Source organism: Vanessa tameamea, chromosome 8, assembly GCF_037043105.1.
Source record: "Vanessa tameamea isolate UH-Manoa-2023 chromosome 8, ilVanTame1 primary haplotype, whole genome shotgun sequence".
Lineage (NCBI taxonomy): Eukaryota > Metazoa > Arthropoda > Insecta > Lepidoptera > Nymphalidae > Vanessa > Vanessa tameamea.
In genome coordinates, this window is record NC_087316.1 from 6,353,845 (window position 1) to 6,376,120 (window position 22,276).

The 22,276-nt window shown below is 34.5% G+C and overlaps 1 protein-coding gene across 2 annotated transcripts in view; it reads right to left on the reverse strand.

Moving 5' to 3' along the window:
* Positions 1-22,276, reverse strand: part of LOC113399954 (ecdysone-inducible protein E75) — an 80,855-nt gene that overhangs the window by 20,453 nt on the left and 38,126 nt on the right. The window contains exon 1 of one of the 2 annotated variants that reach the window (XM_026639277.2): positions 19,964-20,131. The exons of the other annotated variant lie outside the window; for it this stretch is intronic. Coding sequence (XP_026495062.1) covers positions 19,964-20,081 — 118 coding nt within the window. The 5' untranslated portion in view covers positions 20,082-20,131. Of the gene's footprint in view, positions 1-19,963; positions 20,132-22,276 lie in introns of those variants that run through there. 2 annotated transcript variants of the gene reach the window in all.

The following is a 22,276-nucleotide window of genomic DNA, read 5'->3' on the forward strand; positions in this document are numbered from 1 at the left end:
AAACTGATTCAAGTTGTTTTCTTAGCTCTCTGTTGTAAATAGATTTTAGTCAAGTCCATAATTTATATTTGAATGATTTCTCATATGAATTGTTAGTAGCCCATTATACATCTTTGTCCTGTTTTTTGACAAAATATACATACATATAAACGAAAAAAACAAATATATTTGAACTCGAACCAAATACATTTTGATCAGTATTTCTTGAAAACAATTTCTGTTTTGTTTTATTCCAAAGTTTTCTCAATTGTTTATTTAAAATTTAACTACCGAGATCTTAAGAGTATTTTCAGAATTAGGAGGTAGTGATTAGACAAATGCCAGAGAAGAGGTAGGCGCGGAAATGAGGGGCTACATGATTTTCGTCAGGCTGTGGAGCGGAATATTGCGCAGCATTCGATTCTGAAAACGTGTCCGAAGAAAGTTCACGGCCGCGCGTTGACGCCACCACCTGCCGCCTCCCGCGCTCCGCTCCCCGCCTCCGCTTCCGCACCCGCGTCACCTTCCGCGCTCTCACCTCGCCCACACTGATAAACTGAACACCCCTTGTCCTTTACTGCTAACACTATAAAAGCTTTCATTACGAGTATTACGCATTTATTAAACGTTTACGATAATGTATTTTATATACCTAATAATGACATTACATATCACTTTTTTCGTTTAAAATGAGGCCATCACTTTTTGACTGACCTATGACCTAAACCAATATTAATCAATATAGAAAGACATGTTATTTTGAAATTATCTTTGTAATACGACCTTTTACTCTGGTTGGACTTTGATATATATTTCCTTGAATTTTTTGTTGGTTGGCGGGATTTGGTAATAAGTGCGCAGTTTCCGAGGCTGGAGCAATGGTTTGTGAGGAGATAATCGCGAGGGGCTTGCGGGGAGGGGCGAGTACCCACCATGGCCTTGGTGCGTTCGTTGGCCGCACGGCGCGTGTAAAGCCGCGATAATTTCGGCGGTTGCGCGCTGAAGTCTACTGACCCCGTCGTTGTTTGCGACGCAAATGATCCTTGACTTTATTTAAATCACTACCTACCTTCCCCCTAGATATTTTTGAAACTTGACGCATATTGAAGTATAAGTTAAATAAAGTGGGGTGGTTTGGAGTCCTTATTCTGTTTATAAGACAAGTTAGCTTTTTTTGGTAATTATAAAAAATAGTAACAAAATCGCGTATAAAAGTTGAAGGTATGAAATGAAAGTATTCAAATCGTAACAATTATAATCGCTTAATATATACAACGTGTATTTTCATCCACGCAATCAACAACGTTATTTGAACTTCGAGTGCATATTGCGAGGCAAGAGAAAGTAATATGTAATACCTATAGGTAGCCGACTTTCCTTTCATCACAAACCGGTTTGTATCACTTTTTTCTACCGCATGGTGCCCCCACTCTGATGCAACGTGTGTGAAGTCACTTCCTCTATATTTTAGGAATTACAAGTATTATGCTAACAATAATAAACCTTACTTCGAACTCATGCGCAACAGTGAGCCACATAACACCTTACTTTAAGTGTATATCATAAATTTGACCATGAAAACTAATAATAACATCAAAATGGCTACCATAAAATATATGAAAATTACAGATACTGTACTACAATATCATACATGTTACAGTGTTGACATAAAGCACCAAAGTATAGTTATATAGATAAATTTACGATGGTAATATACTACAACTCCTTTGAGGTAATATTTAATGAAGTAGGGGCGATTGATAAAGATACATTCGGTGACAAAAACTTGACATCCGATTTATACATACAGTTCAAATTGAAATCCATAGTTCTTCAATTTATACCTACTTTGCGTGATTATATTATCATACACTAAGCTATATTATTTCTAAAGTAATCATTCAGAAACGAATGGAAAGTATAAACTGCTTTCTTTAAATAATTTTATCCGTATAAAAAATGTTTAACAATGAAGTCGTCGTTAAACCTTAAATAATTTATATAATTAAATAACATACGGCGGAAAGTTTAATAATTGTATAGCGTTGGTTATTTTTGGGTGGTTTCGATTTTTGGCAATTGGTAATAAGAATATTTCGTGGCTCGCGTACTATTGTGTGCACTTCCTCGTTTTCCAGCTGGCGGTGAAACGAAGCCGCCTCCTGGTATCTTTCTGTTAGTAAAAGTCGAAAGGTATACGGAAGTTTTTTACATTTCTTATTTCTATAATGACGGGGCGGAAAGGTATTTTTTTAGTACGCGTGTATGGGTGTACATTCACACATGCTTACGCGTGCCACGTCTCCATAAATGTATAAGACATGCATATGGTCGATCGGAATTCCTACCCTATAATCATATCACGAGTAATATTTAAGAGGTTATTTAACAACAGTTGCTATCTTATGTAAGAGAGAATAGTGGCAAAGAATTTTCTATAGTTGCGGAGTGGGGACGGTAATAACTAGTGGTGTCGGCGACCGCGCGCGCGTGCACTCAACTCCGCGAGTGCGTGTAACGGTTCCCACCGTGTCTGTACTACATTGCCATCGTTCAATAAATAAATGATTTTCAATTCTTCAAAAATATAAGTATATCTTGATTAAAACAATTTAGTATTAAATAAAAAATACAGCGAGTAATTTTATTCGAAACAGTAACATATAGGTTTTATGTCCCAGAGCGCGCCAATGCTTGCAATCATGATCAAGATTTTATACTTGTTTAATGAAAATAATAAAGACTTAGACTTTTAGTAGTTAAATGTTAAACATTATTTTTATTTCATTTACACTTTTTTTTGTTCATTGTTTTTAGTAAAAATGCAAAAACAGAACAACTTCATGTTCAACTGTAGTTTTATTATTAATGTGACTTATATTAAACTACGTGGCTTAATAGTTGCGTATCAAAGTAATGACAATAAATTTATTTTTTGAATGATGTAGAAAAAAACCTACGAAAGAATGATTATTTTTGACCTATATCATTGTTAGGGCATCGAGCGTCAAGTAAATTAAACCATCTGCCACGAGAACAATGTATTTCAATACAAATTTTTTAACCCTTAAGCTGACTTCCTTTTAATTTCGATTTTTAAAGGATACCATTTTATATGTTTTTTACTAAAAGAATTGTACAAAAACTACCGCTCGCAAAAAAATCCACGACGCGAATCGACCTACCCTTTCTTTTCATCTCAGATTTCACTAACAGGTAATGCGTCCAATTTTTTGCTTGAATATGTGTATCTTCTTACGATTTTCGCGATACAACTCTTTTGTGAAGTTAGAAAAAATAAATTATTGTTTAATCTAAACCTTTTTGGGACAAAAACGAGGGTCTGAACTTTTTAAGATTACTTTTTTGAGCTTCCTTTTGTTAGGACGGTTCGTAACCGACATTCCCAGATTGAAGTTGCATTGTGTGTTCGCTAAACGATATAAACGAAGAACCCTCATTCAAATATTTAGTGTTAATGATAAAATATCAGCGGGATATTTTGCAATACATTCACAATTTTGACAATCATAGTTCAGTTATAGTTTTAAAAGATAGCTTAAAATTTGTGCTTTTTTTGATTCATCGCATATATAAATCAAGTCATTTTTTAACAACTCTGTTTATACTAAGTAAATTTTTATGTTGAAGGAAATGGTTCTCATACATTTTTTTATACAAAAAATACATTGTTACGTCCAAAACTCAGACGTCAATTGTTCTATTCAGTTTTAACGTTGACGTTTATTGCTCTAACAATACATGACTGTGGCGATTTTGTTTGCGGTCGGTTTACCGTCGAGGACTCAGCAGGACATTCGGACATCATTAACGCTTTTCAAAGTATAATGTAACTTAACTTAGTTGTTTGATTTATGGCGAATAAATGAATACGCAATTTCTAGGGGTAGAGGCCGGGAAGGCGCGAGAATTTATGGATGCGACCGAAGATATTACGTATGCATTAGGAGTACAGTTGCAGTTGCATTAGTAAGCGATTGCACGACAATTGCGGTGCGATGACGGGAGTAGCTGTTCGCGAGTCAAGCGGCTATAGGGCGAGCGCCGTTAGGACGGGGTGACTGACTTCACCACTGCAGCCTGCTACCTGGTGCATTGTGCTCTAACGAGAACGCATTACGTGCAATCATAACTTGCGTCGGCCGAATCTTACCGATACTCGGAGATAGGACGAGGATAACTTCGATGTCGATTCATTCACTTACCTGTAACAAAAAAAACAACAAATTCATTAAATAGGTTGCATATCAACTATCTGTATATATAATTTATGTACAAATATATCAAGTGGAACAATCTTCGTTTTTGCGTAATAAAAATTAGATTAACTAGTTCTATTTAAATAAATACATTAGTTCTGTTTCAGAATTATTTAAAATTTAAATACTTGGCGCATTAGGTATGTGTTATAAATGAAGTTACGTTAACATATCGACACTGAGTTTTATTTGCCGCACAGGAAATGTATAAGGTCAATGCACGAAATGGTGTCATTCACAGTCGAAGGTGGCTACTGAACCCGAGCTTGTCGTCGTTGAAACTTCCACCAAAATCGGCAATGACCAACACAACACGACGCTACGTCTGTGTGTTCTTTCGTTTTTGTACCCACACACTGTAGCCTGAAATGTGTTAAAAGCACTTATTAACACATGCAAGCATAATTTTAAATTAACTTTCCTCGGAATATGCATGGAAGGAACGAAACATTAATTATAGTTATTTATTTCATGTAATTAGACATTCGTTTTTATAGTCTACCAAAAAAAGTAAACCACGTTACTGTGTCTTCTATTTTCAACGCGATTAAGTGAATATTAATAACGTTGGTAACGTTATTAATATTATGTTTTAAAATTAAAAATAATAATAGTAATTAATAAATATTTATAGTTCTCAAATGAGAGGAATAGGTGAATTAATCAATTTTCTAATTCTAGTTTACCAGTGCAAATAGTTGAGTGGTTGATAATAAAAAATGTATAATATTGGCGTGAAGGCTCGGGCCAGTGACCGCTGCCGAATCTCAAGGTCTGCGAACGACGTAGTAAACAAGTGTCGACGTTGATAGTCGGCTTACGGCTAGATACACACACCACGCAGTCGCTAACAAAGCGAGAATACTCTACCTACATACATGTTTGGCCTTTTTCACGAATTTATAAGCCATTGCTTTTGATCCAAATGGTCGTAATTTAGAATACTTTACTTTTTAAAATCTTAATATTTACTTGTCTTACTGTTACAGTGAGATTTTTCTTTTTAATGCTCTAGTTTAAATTACAATCCGGTATCCCATTATAAAATATATATTATATTTCTCATGTGTATATAATTTTTTTATAGATAATTCTACCTAAATGCGCGGTCCAGAAATTTTCCAATCACGTGAATAATATTAGATACATACAATAAACAATATTATGTTTTGAGAGTTACGTAATCTATACACAGCAAAAAAATAAATAAATATACATATATATATGTATAACATTATACATCCTTGCTTACGGCTAAAGCATGAATACATGGCAGTATATATCCTTGAATTGAAAATAGTCTCATCGAAAGTTCGATAACGCATGCTAATCATTCGCGATTGCTTATACATGAAGTCGTTTGACAAAATAGTGCTGAATAATAGTCATATTTCAACTACGTTTAGAATAATTTAAAGATGTAACACGTATTTTAAAAAAAAGTCATATCCGAAGTGGATATTTTGGCAGAGATATCTGCCAATTTTTTTTACTCAAATCTAATTTAGTTCTAACAGTGTTTCGAAGAAATATTGACTTAAGATAATGAAACGGTTGGTTTTTTATTCGTACAGGAATAAATCTTATAATATGTAAAAAATAATATTTTATTAAATATGTAAAACGAATGATTTTCTAATTTTAGTAACAATATAATTACTCTTATGTAACTGGCAAAATAAATGAATGTTTATAAAAGTATGTAACATTAGCAGGCGTTTGAAACTTTGTAGCAAGAACCTAAGAAGTCTATGAGAAATGCGAGCACGTGGTTTGTGCAAAAGGCTGTCACCATATTGGCCACCAGGGCGCATGATGTGCTTCACAGGTATTTTTTAATGATAACAATGAATATTTGTCTGGGATTATTTATATACAAATCTTTAGTTTGTATTGTCACCAATACCAAAATAGTATGCATAATTTCAGCCGCTTGGGTAAAATTGAAGTATAAAGTTTAAGATTCAATTTCAGACAACATAGTTGAACTAAAAATATAAATACATAAAAAAGCGCTTTTGCCAAACTGAGACATCTAAAGGGCATAATTAACGGTTGTTTACAAGGATTAAATCGCTTCAAATAAAATAATATGTTGTATATCGCCTACGTGCAATTAAATTTCTCTTTATCAAGTTCATTGACATTTTATCATTTTACCTTGAAGTTATCACATTGTCTTTTTAAAGTCACGGTATACTCGTATATATTTATATAGTTATTGTCTTCACATTTTAATATTTTTTTATATATATAAAGTGTTGTTTGTTTCTTATTCAATACCAATAACGTTAATTAGGATTTTGTCATATTCGTCTGACAAAATCACAAAATAAATTCATTCAATTTTTTTTCAAATCTTCATTTATGAACAGAATAAAGTGTTTCAATCTCATTTTTGGTATGACTTCGTATGGTAACAATTATCAAAATTTCGTTTTAATAATTTTCAGGACTACTGATAAGCAGAATCTTATGTTTTGACTGACATTGCTATCGTAATCATGTTTTCTTTTGTATCTTGTCATATCTTGACTCCGCGAGGTCAGTATTTTCTTATTTTACTTGGAAAAGCCTTACATAGAAAGAAATGTCAATTTTTATTAGACTCGTAATTTAGTCATATTTATATAAAACTAATCTATTACTAATAATTACTTAGAAATATAATCTCTGTTAGTGTGTTATCAACAATCAGTTATTCAAAATAATTCTAAACAGGTTACCTATGTGATAGTTTAAGGTAAATGGTAAACTTGAATGTTTTTATGCAAAGCAACCTTGATCGCGAGCTTATCTCGGGTTATCTCTTCCTGATCGAGGCGACATCGACGCTGGGCGATCAAATGTCGTGCGCAATGCGAATTAACTCGATTTTCTAGCGAGTGCGCGGCAAAGACCGCCGACCGGCTCGCAGGCTAGCTCCGAGTCGATGCCCTCTTTGAACTTTCCACTGGTTACACTTGATTATTGACATATGGTTAGTGCTAAACTTCTAAACAAAGGACGTAGAATTACTTTCGGAAATGAAATTTTGTTTTAGTACGATAACTACGATATTATTTTGTAACAATTATCGCCCGAATACGAATACACTCTTAAAGTATTACAATTTAATTTGTTGTGTTCAATTTACATGTTTTGAATTAAGTAATGTCAGTAAATTTTGTAATTTGAACGTAATAAAATAATGTAGGTAATTAAGTGGTTTAGGTAATCGAATTGGATACTATGTGTGTGACATTTAATGATTTTTATTATGTTTGCACAACGTAATTCCAACTAGTGTACAAAAATTGAAGTTGCATAATATAATAATGTTCAATAATGCATAACAGGATGATACTTTGAATGAAGTTTAACATGTGCGGCTGTATTTTTATTTTGAAACAGGTATGGCGCATCGCTCTGTGCATAGTAGTTAAGTATCTGTAGATCATGTCATACGCATGCGTAGCGCGTAATCGGACAGGATTCGCACGATGAGGCGTGCGAGCGATGCATCAGGGTGCATAGTGCGAGTGGGACAGAGCGAGTTCAATGGTATTTGATATAGTGCACTAGAGTTCTTTAACCCCTTAGCCTACCTGCAATTCCTGCGAATGAGGCAGCGCGGCCGTTGTCCCTGACTATACCACTATCGGCCACGTCATTTTTTAGGTCGCTGCTGTTCGATGTAACGACAGCATAACCATTCTATGACATAATTATTATTTACACTACTGAGCAAAAACAACTCGTTTTTCTTTTATCTCCAACTTGTGTTGTTCTATATGACTAATTGGAAGAACGATTGATGTACAAGTTAGTAATCAACTCTTTCCTTATTCTTACTTTACATCAAACTTTTGTTTTTATTCACATAGTTGGCCTAATATTTTGGATTGTCGCTATCAAATTTAGGATATTGGAATACTGTTTTAGATGATACAACCGGCATACCATTAATGCCAATCACGTCATATCGGATGTGACCGCATGTCAACTATAATCTAGGATTTTAAAAATTCGCAGCAGGTGTAGAGAAGTGCGCGAGGAGCAGCGGGTCTTGCGGGGAGGGAGCGAGGGGGGGGGGGGCACTGGACTGGTTTCCGTTGTTTCGCAATAACACGGGTTCAATGACGCCTCCACACTTATAATTGCTGATGTGTCATGGCTTACCTCCGCCCCTTCACTTGTGTTAGCCGTCCGCTAATGTTAATGATACTGTCCACGTAACTAATCCAAAATCATGCAATTTGTTTCACCAATTCTTTATCTTTGTTCTTTTTTTCGTCTATCCGCTCTTTGTTCCATATATTCTACATAATTATTTTTTAAACATTTCTTACTTTAAGAAAGATAACATTTAAAGGGCGACCGACAAATATTTACTTTTCTCCTGACCGATATAACAGATATCAGGGAAAATAAACAAAGAAAATAAATAAATAATTCATGTCCAAAATAAATAATAATATTGTTTTGATATTGACCTATTTACAACTATCTTTATATTCGAAGTAGATGTGTTAGCATGACATTGACTTACTGATGTTAGATACAAAATAAATAAATATTTCATAAAAGTCTCAAATCTTACAGTAATTATTTCACACAACGTAAGCAATATTAAATGTACCTTGATCTAAACCATTAGCTACTAATTAACTAACATTAATTTAAGATAAAAAATGATGGAAATAATACATAAGACAAGTATTGATATTAATCGCTGCTATAATCTTGAATGCTAAGCTCATCTGGAGATGGCGCCGCGCGTTGACCTCTGTGCGAGCGACGACCCACGGGCTACGGTTACGGATGCCAACAGATATCAGAATTATACCTATCATCATTCTGTCAACGCAGCATCGCAACGTATTTTTATATAAATGTCGACAGAACTATTGCCATTATACTGGCCGCAGGATGTTGCAACTTGCAGAATGAGATCATGAGATGTAGAGCGCTACATCACAAGCGATCATGTGGACTCTACTGACTTGGTTTAATAATACAGTAAGCTGCAAGAAATTATTTTATTCACTTTTTATTTTGCATTCTATAAATATTTATTGAAAAATACTTTATTCATAAACTAATTACATATAAAATAAAAATTAATTAAGTAAAAAACTGACGTCTCTGTTTTTAAATCGTTTCATATTTTCACTTGTGTACCTAATCAAAGCTGGTTATTAACTTAATTTCTTATATCAATTATTTATTTTTATTTCATTAAGAAGATACTACCGAAGAACACTTTAAATTCACTTCCAAATTCTTTATAACAATATTTAATTTTAAATTTCTCGAAGTTCGAATGTACACAAGCGAGTGTCGTAAGTTCCGTGGTCGATGACTCCGAACGTTCTAGTACATCTCTCCGCGAGCCGCGTTACGTAACCGCGAGAAAGTTGACATGTATCCGACTATCCGCCTGACACCCGTAGCCGCTCGCACACCACGCACCGCTCAGTTTCGAATTGGCCACGTTAAATTCTTTAATAACATCCCGAATAAATTATGATTAATAAAGTATTTAATATATCAAATTGCCGGTGCCATACGTAATGTTGATATTTATTTATAACTGCAAATTGCCTTATGTGAATAATCGATTTCGATGACAAAGACTTTTATTATACCATTCAATATACGCGTGGTCAACACGAAATGTCATTGTCACGTCGTTATCAAAATCGAGGGCTTTTTTATATAATTCTGGGTCAATGTACCGAAACGATGTTTTGTTCGGCTTATCGTCGCTGTGCTATCGAGTGAGCTATGTATGTCACTGATAATGCAGTCGCTTCACCGTTTGTTTGTACTAAACAAAGGAGTTCTGTGTGTTAAAAGAATGTCGAACGATTCGGTTTATCCTACTCGTTTCCTAACTCTGTAAAGTTCAAACCTAATTTTAGCATACGGGTTCTGAACAGAGATATAAAATCCGCATCGTTTTTTTAATTTATTAGCGTGCTTATAAAGCAATATTTAAATAGTTTCTAGTAAAGCAATGAGCAATCTTTAAAAAAGTCAAGTGTTATTGCTCTGTGTGTTAAATGGCGGAGTGAGTCAGAGTTCCGGAGCGCGTGAAACATCGAGACATCACAGTTAGAGTCACGCGTTTTGACTTCTAAGGAAAGACGAAAACATTTTTTTTGATAAAAGTATATTAACGAAGAGCATAAAAAAGTCTTATCTCATAAATAAAATAATACTTAAAAAATTTTTTAATAGTTTTAGATTTACAATACTTATTTAACAAAACAAGTGTTTAATTTTATACGAATATTAGAATGAAGTTTATATTATTTTAGTTTTATTCTATTGTTCCATTTTTGTTTTGGATTTAGATTACGTACAAGTAAACTAAACATCGTAGTCGATGATCATAGCACGATAGCTCGTTACGGAAGGGCAATGCCCTTGCTAGGCAGGCCGCATGTTATTAATTGTTGCCGACGCTTACAATGTTATTACTAGAATTCGGTGAATATGTCTGTTGTATAATGACTATGAGATACTGAATAGTATTAAGGAATATTACATCGATAGCGCTTTATAAACAGTCTGACTACTAAACAATAAAAGGGTGACTGACCCCAACTTATACGATATTTATTCAATTGTATCTCTTCAAGGACGCTATTTACGTCAGTATAGGAAATACGTAGATAAAAATATATTTTTTTATATTTCATTGTTATATTAGAAATAAAAACATAGTTTTTGAAAGTTAATATTATTGTTCTAGAAATTCTAATATACTTAATAGACATTTGGTGTTGTTTTCTGAGTATAGTTTTATAATCGATTGAGCAATATGGTAGAAAGTTTATGATGTCATAAGGACGAATTTGCATGCAGCGGACAGAACTTATGTGAAGTGTCACTTGTGGCGACACTCGTACGACAATGCGACGACCACGGTCATTCACCTTACACCCCGGTTTATATCCCTTACCTTTGCCTAGGCTATAAATAGTTCGAAAATTTCTTGCTACAATACGTTTTATAAATGAAAATTGTTGTTTTGATATAACGCTGTAAATTAACTTCTAGATAACTAAAGATACTAGTAGATTTGTGATATGGCGTTATTGTGGCTATTCTTATTTATTGATGGATTTTGCTTTTGACTTCGATTGTGTCTACTGTATCAGAAATAGATACGTTATTAAAATAGTTTCAGTTTTGTAAATAATTAAACGCTATTATTTAAATACCATGAAAGGAATATAGTAGTAATATACTTGTATTATCTGAATATAGATGTTGTATTTACTTGGTGTGTTTGTGTGTAAAATCTGTTTACATTAAATAGTATCTTCTATAAGTTTGTAAAAGTATGTAATGTTACGAAAATGCTCATCAATTCAGGACGTGTCGTCCGATCCTATCACCGAGCCCGCACAGGATTGTTCTAGACTAGACCTGTACAGTTACCTAACGGCACAAACCGTTTCCGCGTTCACGCATTCGCTCTGCATTATTATTACTTATTCATATTTGAAGGCTTCATATTAAATTTTAAGATAGTAAAATCGAAATACCTTTAGGTGCGAATCGTCTGAAATATAGGCATGAAACTCGTATGTAGGTCTCATTCATAGTCAACAAGTTATGGATTCGAATTTGAATAAAGTAAGAGTGTGAGGAACGTAGCCGACTGGCGACTGTGGGACGCGAGAATTAGTTTCCGCGCCACAGTTAGCCGATATAGGGGAGTCGCGCACGCATCGGTCGGGCAACGACCGCGGGAACTTGTAACTACATCCGCGCACTCGCCACCATAATGCCGTAACTCACCCACTCAGACTGCGCTCATACGACGTTCTTGACATGCAACTTCGTCACTGAGCGCTTTGAACCCATATATGACAGGGCAAAGGCGTTCTTTGCAATATCGATATCATTCTGGTAATTAAGGTTTGATTGTTACAATTAATCTTCACGTCGAATAGTTTGTCTAATTCGATTTCAAAACATAGCAGATTAATTCTAATATCGGAAAGTAGAAATTAAAAAATTAAAGCAATAAAATAAAAGTAATACATTTGTTAATGAATCCTTAATTTAATTGGCCCACTTTGGGTACCAACAATATTATGAGAACATTGTAAAATTATAATAAATTTAGACCATTTATAACTTAATCAGAAGCTTTACAAACATCTACATACTTTTATAAGCCGATGCTTGAAATATAAAATATGGAAAAATGCTTTTAAATACATACGAAGCGGACTTAACTAATAAGCTGGTGTAATGGTGTTGCATAACACCAGTTTCCCTGTCTATCCGAGTCGGGTCAGGCGCCCTAAAGCGGAAGGCAATAGACACGTTCGGAGAAAGGTTTGTGGAATTTCTCTGCATTACGACATCGCGCGTCGCGGCGCACTGAAATTAGCGAGCGGGACGATGGAAATGGAAAATCGCGAGGTGCAGCGAGGAGGAGACGCGCGGGGGGGCTCGGGCACCGCGTGCACTGGCCTATATGCAGTGCGACGACACCCGCCCGGGAGCGATGCACTCTAAGTACATAGTCACGTACTAGACGCACACTCAGTCACACACCTATTTTTTCCTCTGCAGCTGTGTAGGGCGACGTCGAGTCTCGCTTTACAATTTCTTGAAAGGAGCTCTCGAGCTGAAGCAGATTGAAACCATCCTGTGCAATACGCCGTCTTTATTTTAAGGAAAATTTACACTCTAAAGACCATAACGTTGCCATTAAGATATATGAAGAAAATGATAAGCCGCCTTAGAAAGTAAAACTTCTATGGTACATATTTGGTATTCTTGTAGGAATATTGTCTAAGCGCTTGTATAATAGAAATTCAGAATTAGAATTAACTGGAGCCCAGACTATTTCTTTCATTCCAGTTGGACTTTGTAACTGAATATTTTGGAAAACTTGTGATTACGTTATCATTTTAAAAAACTTTCTTAATAAACAATTTATCTAATTTACTTTAAAATACGAAATGTGAAAATTTTAGTTTAGAAGTACTTATTAAATTGATTTACTGATATTTTTGTAGTAGTCAGTCATACTTAAAACAACTTCAAAGTTAATATTATAAAAAAAACTAAAACTTTTTGAAATCAAGCGATCTGAAATGAATTAAGACGAGAATTTTTAACGACATTTACTACCTGTGTAAATATGGGATTCAGCTCAATTGGTTGAGTGATATTGTTTATAAATTAAATTGCAGGTTATGTTTAATAAAAACATTGATCCATTTTTCACCTATATATAAAACCCAAAATGATGTATTTTAATAGTATTGACTATTTTCTGTTTCATTGTCTGTAAACACTCGAACCACCCACAAGCTGCTGAATAAATTTGAATGGAATTTGACATTCTTTGGAATGGAAATTGACTTGGTATCCCATGAATCAAATTATCGTTAAGGTAAAAACTATGTATAGGTAAACAACATCGCGTTGTAGCGCGTATTATATATATAAATCGATACTCAGAGTTCAGAAGTTACATATATGTCGGAGAGGATATGCGTAGAAGTGGAACGGATGTGAGTGCACGATGCAATATGCATGGCCGCGTGGCGCATGGGCGCGATGGAGCGCGGCGACCGCTGCAGGGCTGAGGACTGAGCTAACAGGTTCCGGTCTGAATACGACATGCATATGTCAGTATACACTCGGTCAACGCTACCGAAATTAAATAGGTTTATCATTTTGTATTATAGCAAAGTGTTTTTATCAACATAAAAAGAAATATATTTATCAATTGTTAATTGCACAATAATCGTGTACGATATTGGTTTTCTATTGCAATTTTATGTTAAAAGAACGTAACCAGAGCAACTACGCTTGTTATTTATACTTCTAGTCTTCGAGTGTAAACAGTATTTAATTTCTTGTAGAAATGTTCGATAAAGCTTTGTCAAACGGATTACAATTATAAATCACCATCAATCAATTTTAATATGTAACAGTGTTTATGTAGAACTACACTATATTGTCTATAAATATGAAATGATATACCAAGCTATGAACTCAATCTGCAAGCTGGGAAAACACCGACAGAGCCCGTTTCAGTAAATAACGTATGCAATACATCTATTTGGAAAACCCTTTTAGACCTAATAATATGCTAAATAACGTAAGAGTAAAACCGTGATTCGACGCGCTATTAAGATCGAGGTCGAAGTTGAATGACCGCCGGGTCAAATAATAATCAAACTAACCTATGGATTTAAAATTGTAAATGTTCATTTCTTACCTGCTACTCGATTAGGTGGCAACATATTATTGTCAACTTGTCTGGCTTCCATGATGTTGACGGATAGGTTTTGATTATGACCGCCGCGCGGCGCGCAACCGACAACAGTTTGGCGCGAAAGCGGTGTCAGGACGCGGTACGAACGCGTGGGCGACCGTCGCGCATGCGCCCTCTGACGTCAATTTAACCCCCTACCACCCCTCGTCTGCCTTAATTTATAATTCTTCGTTTCACAACCCCTATTATATTTAGACCCTAAGTGTTTTGATTTGTTGTTACATATTATGATGATATTAATATAGAGAATAGACAAAGACTCGTAGTCAACAACGAAATAAATATGATATATATATTCTTTGATTGTAACTTTATCGAATGCAATATTGATAAACACTATAAAAAGCTTTACTTACTTTCAGTATTAATTAAGATTAGAATCTAGACAAAATTATGAATAATTAAAAACACTTTATTGTTCTAATTATATCTCGAAACTGTATTTCACTTGTAATAGATTCAATGTTGGGGAAATGAAATGTGTGGGACGTAGTACGGGGCAGGGGTCGGCCGAGTTCACGGTCATATGCCGCCTCCCCCGCTACCACCCTACGCCCACAGCTGCCTGAGCTCTCCTACCCCGCTATTTTTAGGTTCTTTTTTAATAGAAATGTATTATAAAATGAATTTTATATTTCAGCAATGCGTATAATATGTCAAATGTAAAAAGATTTGTTTAACGATATTGGTCTTCTTAATTTAAATTTTGTATAAACATTATATTTGGTATATTGTATTAAAAAAACAATAACTAAAATTTAATAATGACTTTTTCGTTTTCTTAGTGTAATTATTTAAAAAACATATAATTATTTGTATTTGACTAGTTAGTACTTCAAGAGTTTTAGTACGAAAAAACAAAATGTAATAATGCTATACTAAACTATGTGTAACAAAAAACTATAGAAGTTTTTTAATTTATACGAACGTTACGATACTGGAGGCAAGCGACATCTATTGGATCTCTTTTCAACATTCTACTCGACACTAGATGGCGTTAACGCGACCAAGTTCTTTGTGTTTTAGATTTATATTTTCTATTACATATACGAATAATGTAATTAATTGTTTTATAGTAAGTTATACTTTTAATCGTCTTGCAAAAACAAATTTATTAGAATTAGTAATATAAATTATTACTAAACGCCGTTGTAAACATGTTATATCATTTAATTTAGGATTACTATATTATTTTTAATAAACATTATATTACCTTGTGTTCTTAAGTTTATGTGTAAGACTACCTATATGTCAAAATTCAACAGCGCCCGGAAACAGTCGAGGGCAGAGTCAGCTTAGTTCGTTGATCCCGCTCCCTAACCTACTATCGGAGTATTTGGAGCACGTAGATTCCCTCTTACCGTCAACACGGCCTACCACATCTGGGTCAACGCTGACTCAAGCGGAGTTAATCATCAAATTCAGCTTAGTGTAAGCGTAACAATTGCGTAGTCATACGCACATGTAATCATACGTCCTAAATTGTATAGGGCCAATTTCATATTCGAAGTGTCAAAACCATTCAAACATGACATTTCGGACACACGATAATCGTGTAGATTTCTGACTTTTTAATCCGATTGTTATTCTTTGCTCAATTCGAATTTAATATTATATTTAAAATGAGAAATTTACTCTGGCCTCGTATTTTTTTACTATCTTATTAATTTATCTGTTTAAATATTACAGATAATATGGGGTCAGCAGTTAAATAACAATTAAATATATTGAAAACTACTACCAATAGTAATACTAAATAGTTACGTCTTTAATATTTTTGATCTTGATCTGATAAAATAGCACTTTTATAGATTTTGTATATTAGTAATATATATTATCCAAATACACATTTATGATATATATGTATATTGTTGAAGTGTGCACCGTCTAATCGCAACTAAAGAAAAAAAATCAACGAAGTAGATTAAGTGTACTCAAAACGAATGAGTATAGAGAACGGCCATGTTAGCAGGTTAAGAGGAAAATATTACGAGAATTAAAAAAAATCTCTAACCACAACTCATTGTATAAGGTCACTGACACACTTAGTGCGGTTTTGGCGCTATTATCGTTAGTGTTCTCGGACTGTCAGTTTTGTAGACCACAATTATTTTTAGAATGACAACACGTGTCCTCATTAAAAATTACATAAAGACAAATTGTTTAACACCCTCCTTCAATACTGCTGTCCTTGGCATATTGCATTATTTTATGAGTGGCTAATTTTTTGTATTCTTTTGAAATTCATAGTGTTTTGATGTCCTAATAGTATTGCGTTCACTTCTATACGACAATATTTCTTTAGTAAATATTTTAAAATGTAACGATCGAACCATTTAGAAATAATTCGTCCAAACCTACACTTATGATTTACTTAATACAATAATAATATAGGTATTAAAAACACACATGAAACCTGAATATAAAAATTCACGCAGAAGTGTCTTAGTAATCATTAATACATTATATCTATAGATATATATATGTAATTTGTAAAATATTAAAGTAAAATGTACGCTTGAAATTTTTGCAATAGCTTTATGAAATGTCGATGTGGTAACAATCAATGGGTTTTTTCCGCTCAATGTGCCTGGACGCGAGGTCCGCGCGGTGTGACGCGAGCGTTGAATGTATTGGGGTCAGGGCGGCGCGGGCGTCGACCTACAGCCTCGTCCCCCTTCCCTCCTCACCTCTTCACGCGGTTATACCCCTGGTGTCTCTACCCTTACATTTAAACATTACGGTTATATAATGAATAATAAGCGTTTTTTTCCATATAAAATCACTGACACAAAAACTTAATAGATATATACAGCGCATAGTTAATTTAAGTATGTATTATATTTATATATAATGACATAAAAATAACTGGTGAAAATTATAATAAAAAATTGATATTATTAATTGTTATTAAAATATCGATTATTATATGAAATAACGAATACACAGGTCAAACTCCTGACCGGGTTAAGCTAATTAAAGCGACAGTTGCCTAACAACTGGGTCCATTGATATCTCATGCCTTCGCTTCAATGCATCTGGAATGGTCCCCGTTATTTTTAAATGTATGCATAAAGATTGTAGGTATACAAGTATTCTGATTAAACGTATATAAATAGATTTTATTTTTAAATTGAAAAAGCAAAAATCATGAAGCCTCATTTTGTACAGGATTTTCTGAACCTCATTTTGAAATCGGCCTATATACGAGCGAGATGTGGGCTACGTTCCAAATAACCTCTTTAAAAAAAGGTCCCTAAGACCGTGGCTACTTGCTGAATATTTTTGACAAGTAGTTACAACTTTTCCCAGACAACTTTCGCTGAAGACGACGACCGTTTTATGAGCATTCATGTAACTATTGATGACGCGAGTTGTCTTTAGCAACGTAATACTCAATTACGCTACATCGTCGAACATCCTATCATGTAATTAGACTACATTTCCTACATATTGTTTTTAGTAAGACCAAAGTTATCTTTATTGGTTTTTCAATACAAACTATCAATAAACTGACCCTCCGATGAACATAAAAGCCGATTAGATTTTAAGAGACAGGTCATTGATCGCAGCAGTGTTTTAATAATTCCCAATCAATTAAGGTAATTATGCAAGTTGTTAGTTATTGTGACATTACAGGGACGGATTTAGTGTGAGTTTAATACAGTTATTTGTGTGGGGTGTGCGGGGCAGGGCAGCGAGCGTGACCCAATTGCAAGCGGGTGAACGAACTCGAGGCCTTGATCGCAATACTGAGTCCGCGCGCCGCTCGCACCGCTCCCCCCGCGCTGCCTATACCCGCGAGCGCCCGTGCCTGCTCGCCTCGCCACAAGCGCGAGCGGCTACGTCACATGAGCGCATTGTTTCACTATTTTTTTTTAAATCAATGCTCATTAAGTACTCGTTGTCATTTGTGATCGTATTTAATTCGTATGTAACTTCGCCTACGTGCGACTCATTAAAATATAAGAATATTACGTCATATGACTTTTGTATTATTAATTATGATTAATATTCAATATGAAACCTTAATTTTTAAGGTGAATCTATATTGAGATTATAAATAATTATTAATATTACTTTTACTTGTTTAAGCTAAGTTAAAGCTGTAATAGATGACTTAATCTGATTCATTAACTATGAATAATTAATCAATTCCGATTAAAATTTTATAATAAAAAATCGGGACAAGTTGAATGTGTTTACATTTTTTAATGATAATTATAAGCTTCGATCCGAGCGTAAGTCGTCTGTTATGTAAAATTGCATGATTAGCTAAGTTCGAAAGAGTCTAGAATCTTATTCAACTAGTTCTGTCAAGTGAGCTTCGCTTTCAAGAGAGAAAGAGATAGTGAAATCTTGTTAGCTGCTGCCTTTACGGTAGATATTGCGAAACGTGCATTGTCGCTATTTGTGTGAACTGTGCTTAACACTGGCTAGAGTAGGACAACAGTATGTCCCAAGGCTCGGCTTAGATTATTATTAGAGTATCGGCGCTAGGTTATTCTGAGGCGACCTAGATAGCGCTTGGGGCCGTTGACCGCGGGCCCTCCGAGCGCGCATACGGCCTCCAAAATAAAATGGCATTCAACGATGGGCTCTACTTGCGAAACCCGACTCGACCATGATGTCGACTATCCAGCGTAGGCTTACTCTCATTGCAAATAATGTAATATCTTACTTATCCGTTTGTATGTCCCATATCAAGTTACCACCTTTATGCAGCCTGATTGATTTGAAAGTTTCAGATATTGCATACTTATTAATTTAAAAATGATCATATTACTCGCGGTTACAAAATAGTTAAAATCAAATAAATGAGCAAAATAATGTTAAAATTAAAGAAGTAAACTTAAAAATAACATGATTATCTTAACATATGTATGTCAATAGACTTTGATCATTTAAATAAATAAATACTGTTTATTTAATTCTAAGTTTGAAATATGTAAGCTTAATAATATAAGCGTAAGTAGTGCAATACAGGCGGCGGTGATTAGCTAGCGACGTCGAATATAGCCGGGAAGGCCGAGGGCAATGAACTCCGCTTGACCCAGATACGCGGCCTGCCCCCGCGCCTCCGCAGAATGTCTCGACGCGTAAGAAAGTGAAAAGGACATTTACATCCTTAACTATTAATAAAACAATATGCAATAAACAATATTTGTACAGGACGCGTAAGCGATTGTAGATTAGATAAACACGCAATACAACAAAATAAACGCTGACTAACGACTGCAACATCAGTGTGAAAATAAAACAATGAACTGCAGCATGTTATTGCAAGTAATACAGGAATAATGTTTAAACAAACTTATGAGAAAAAAAACAACATAAACATTGTACGCGCCGTGGTAAACAATGACTGTAGCATTGATGTGATCAGATCGTTAAGGCTCACCTGCGAGGACCCTGCCGAGCAGGACGTCGGCATCGTTGGTAGGTGGTTGGGGTGGGTCCACGGGTTCCAGTTGCTGGCGGCGGCACTCGGTCACAGTCATATCTAACGGGAGACGCATGAGCCGACGCGAGAGGGGCGCGTGCGACCGGCGGCGGCGTCAGCGCGAATGGCGCGGCCGCGCTACGCCGCCGCACGCTGCAGGGGCGCGTGTAGAAGTTCTACGCGCCGCCCGCCCCTACGTGATCCCTTTGGTATATTCAACTTACCTTCACTAAATTTTAAAATTGTTTACTTTGTATAAAGTACCTACTTAACCGATGAGACCGGTGTCTTTACCATAAGAAATGTTTAATGTTATTGTCTGTTTTTATAAATGCACCTTCTTATTAATAGATAGACAGGTATGGTATGTCCCGTTCCGCATTAAAATTTAACACATGCCTATTATTTAAATTCTGTATCGCAAAATAATATTTTTTTTAATTTATAGAGAGTTTTGTCGAGTGTGTAAAAGCGAAAGCTTAAGTTGTGTTTTTGCTTTTTTTTCACATTCTATGGATGAAATTAATCACATGTGGAATGTTAACAGTCTGCGATTGACGAACCGAATGACTAAGAAATTTGGAAATCAAGTTTATTTTATGATAAGTTTATAATTCAAAGACGGAAACACTGTTGACTAAAATGATCAAATAGAAAAGAGCTCGTCGGCTTTTTAAACTTAAAAAAAACCTATTCATTTGTATAAAATGAACTTAAATTTGAATTAAAAGAGAACTGAATGTTAAATTTAAATTACAAGAGTTACAATAAATATTGTTAAGCAGAAAAAGTAGTATTTTGAAATAACTAAGACAGGTCTAGATCACTAATATTAAAATATAAAACCTTGGCATTCTTTTCAGGCGGTTGCTCTTGTAGTGGTCTATTTTCATTTATTGAAAGCAAAATGCTCATACAAGAATGTAAACAATAAATATATACCTAAATAGAAATTCATTTAAAATACTATAAGGCTATTTTAACTTGTGGTCTGTCAACAATTCACATCGGCCTGACCTCATCAGTACGACGCAATCTTATAAAGACAAAGCAAACAAATTCAACCGAATTCCATCGAAATCGCCTCGCCTTTATTTAATCTAAAGATATTGCTATAAACGTCCGATTGGGCGAAATAATGCGTTAGACGAAAACATCGCTTACCGAATCGGAAGCGTCCATCTCAACCCACTGAACTGAAAACCTAAATCTAGAATTGGCGAATCGGTTGGTGAGCGGAGACCAGTTTTTAGGCCAAGGCGACTAATTTACCGCTAAGAGCTCGCAAGCTGCCGTAAACACGACATTTTTATGAGCGTCGATAATTCTATGAAAAGAAGCACTAACATATCCCTTTGATGCGTCAGTTGTAACCTTAGTTACAACGATGTTTTGTTCAACAATAGTTCTTGTGTAACTACTATTATAGTTTTTTAACATTCGAAGGTCCGTCGACTATTTAATCTTTAAAACTGATTTAAATTGTATGTATATTTAAATAGAGTTTATATTACAAAATATCGTAGAAAATTCAAAGTAGGTATGCGTCACTTCATTGATAAGAAATATAAAGATTAAGAAAATTGTCTCATATATAATTGTGATTTGTAATCTGTGTAAAAAAAATAAGTTGGCCAACTTTGTCCCCGTAAGAAATTTTAATCAGTCCTTACATCTCCAATGCTTCTCGAACGTTGGAAAATAAGTTATTATGTCCCTTGTGCCTGTATTTAAACTAGTTCACTTACCCTTCAAACTAGAACGCAACAATAAAAGTACATATTACTGTTTAACGGTAAAATATACGACGAGCAATACCCAGACGGGCTTGAACAAAGCCCTTCTATCAAGTAAAGTTACGTATCTATTCGTTTGATTAAAAATTTAATAATTCTATGGTTCTGTGACTGTCGTATAATAAAAATGTAATTCCCGACAATAATAATAATATTAATAAACATCACACACTAATGTAAGCAAGGAATATTTATTTATGTTTTTAAATATTAATATATTTAATCATTGCGATAAACGATTTACAATAAAATAAATTTATTCTAGATGATAATTTACTATCTAGAATATTATTTCGTTCAATAGAAAGTTCTTAATAGTACAGCTCGCACAGCATTTGAAATTGTAAAGAAACTTTATTGAGAATAATAAAAAAATCTTAAATATTTAATAACTTTAGTTTTTTTTTTATAAATTAAAATAATTATGTAATCTGTCTTCATTAAGTAAATAAAATACGTCATCTACCTCGTACAA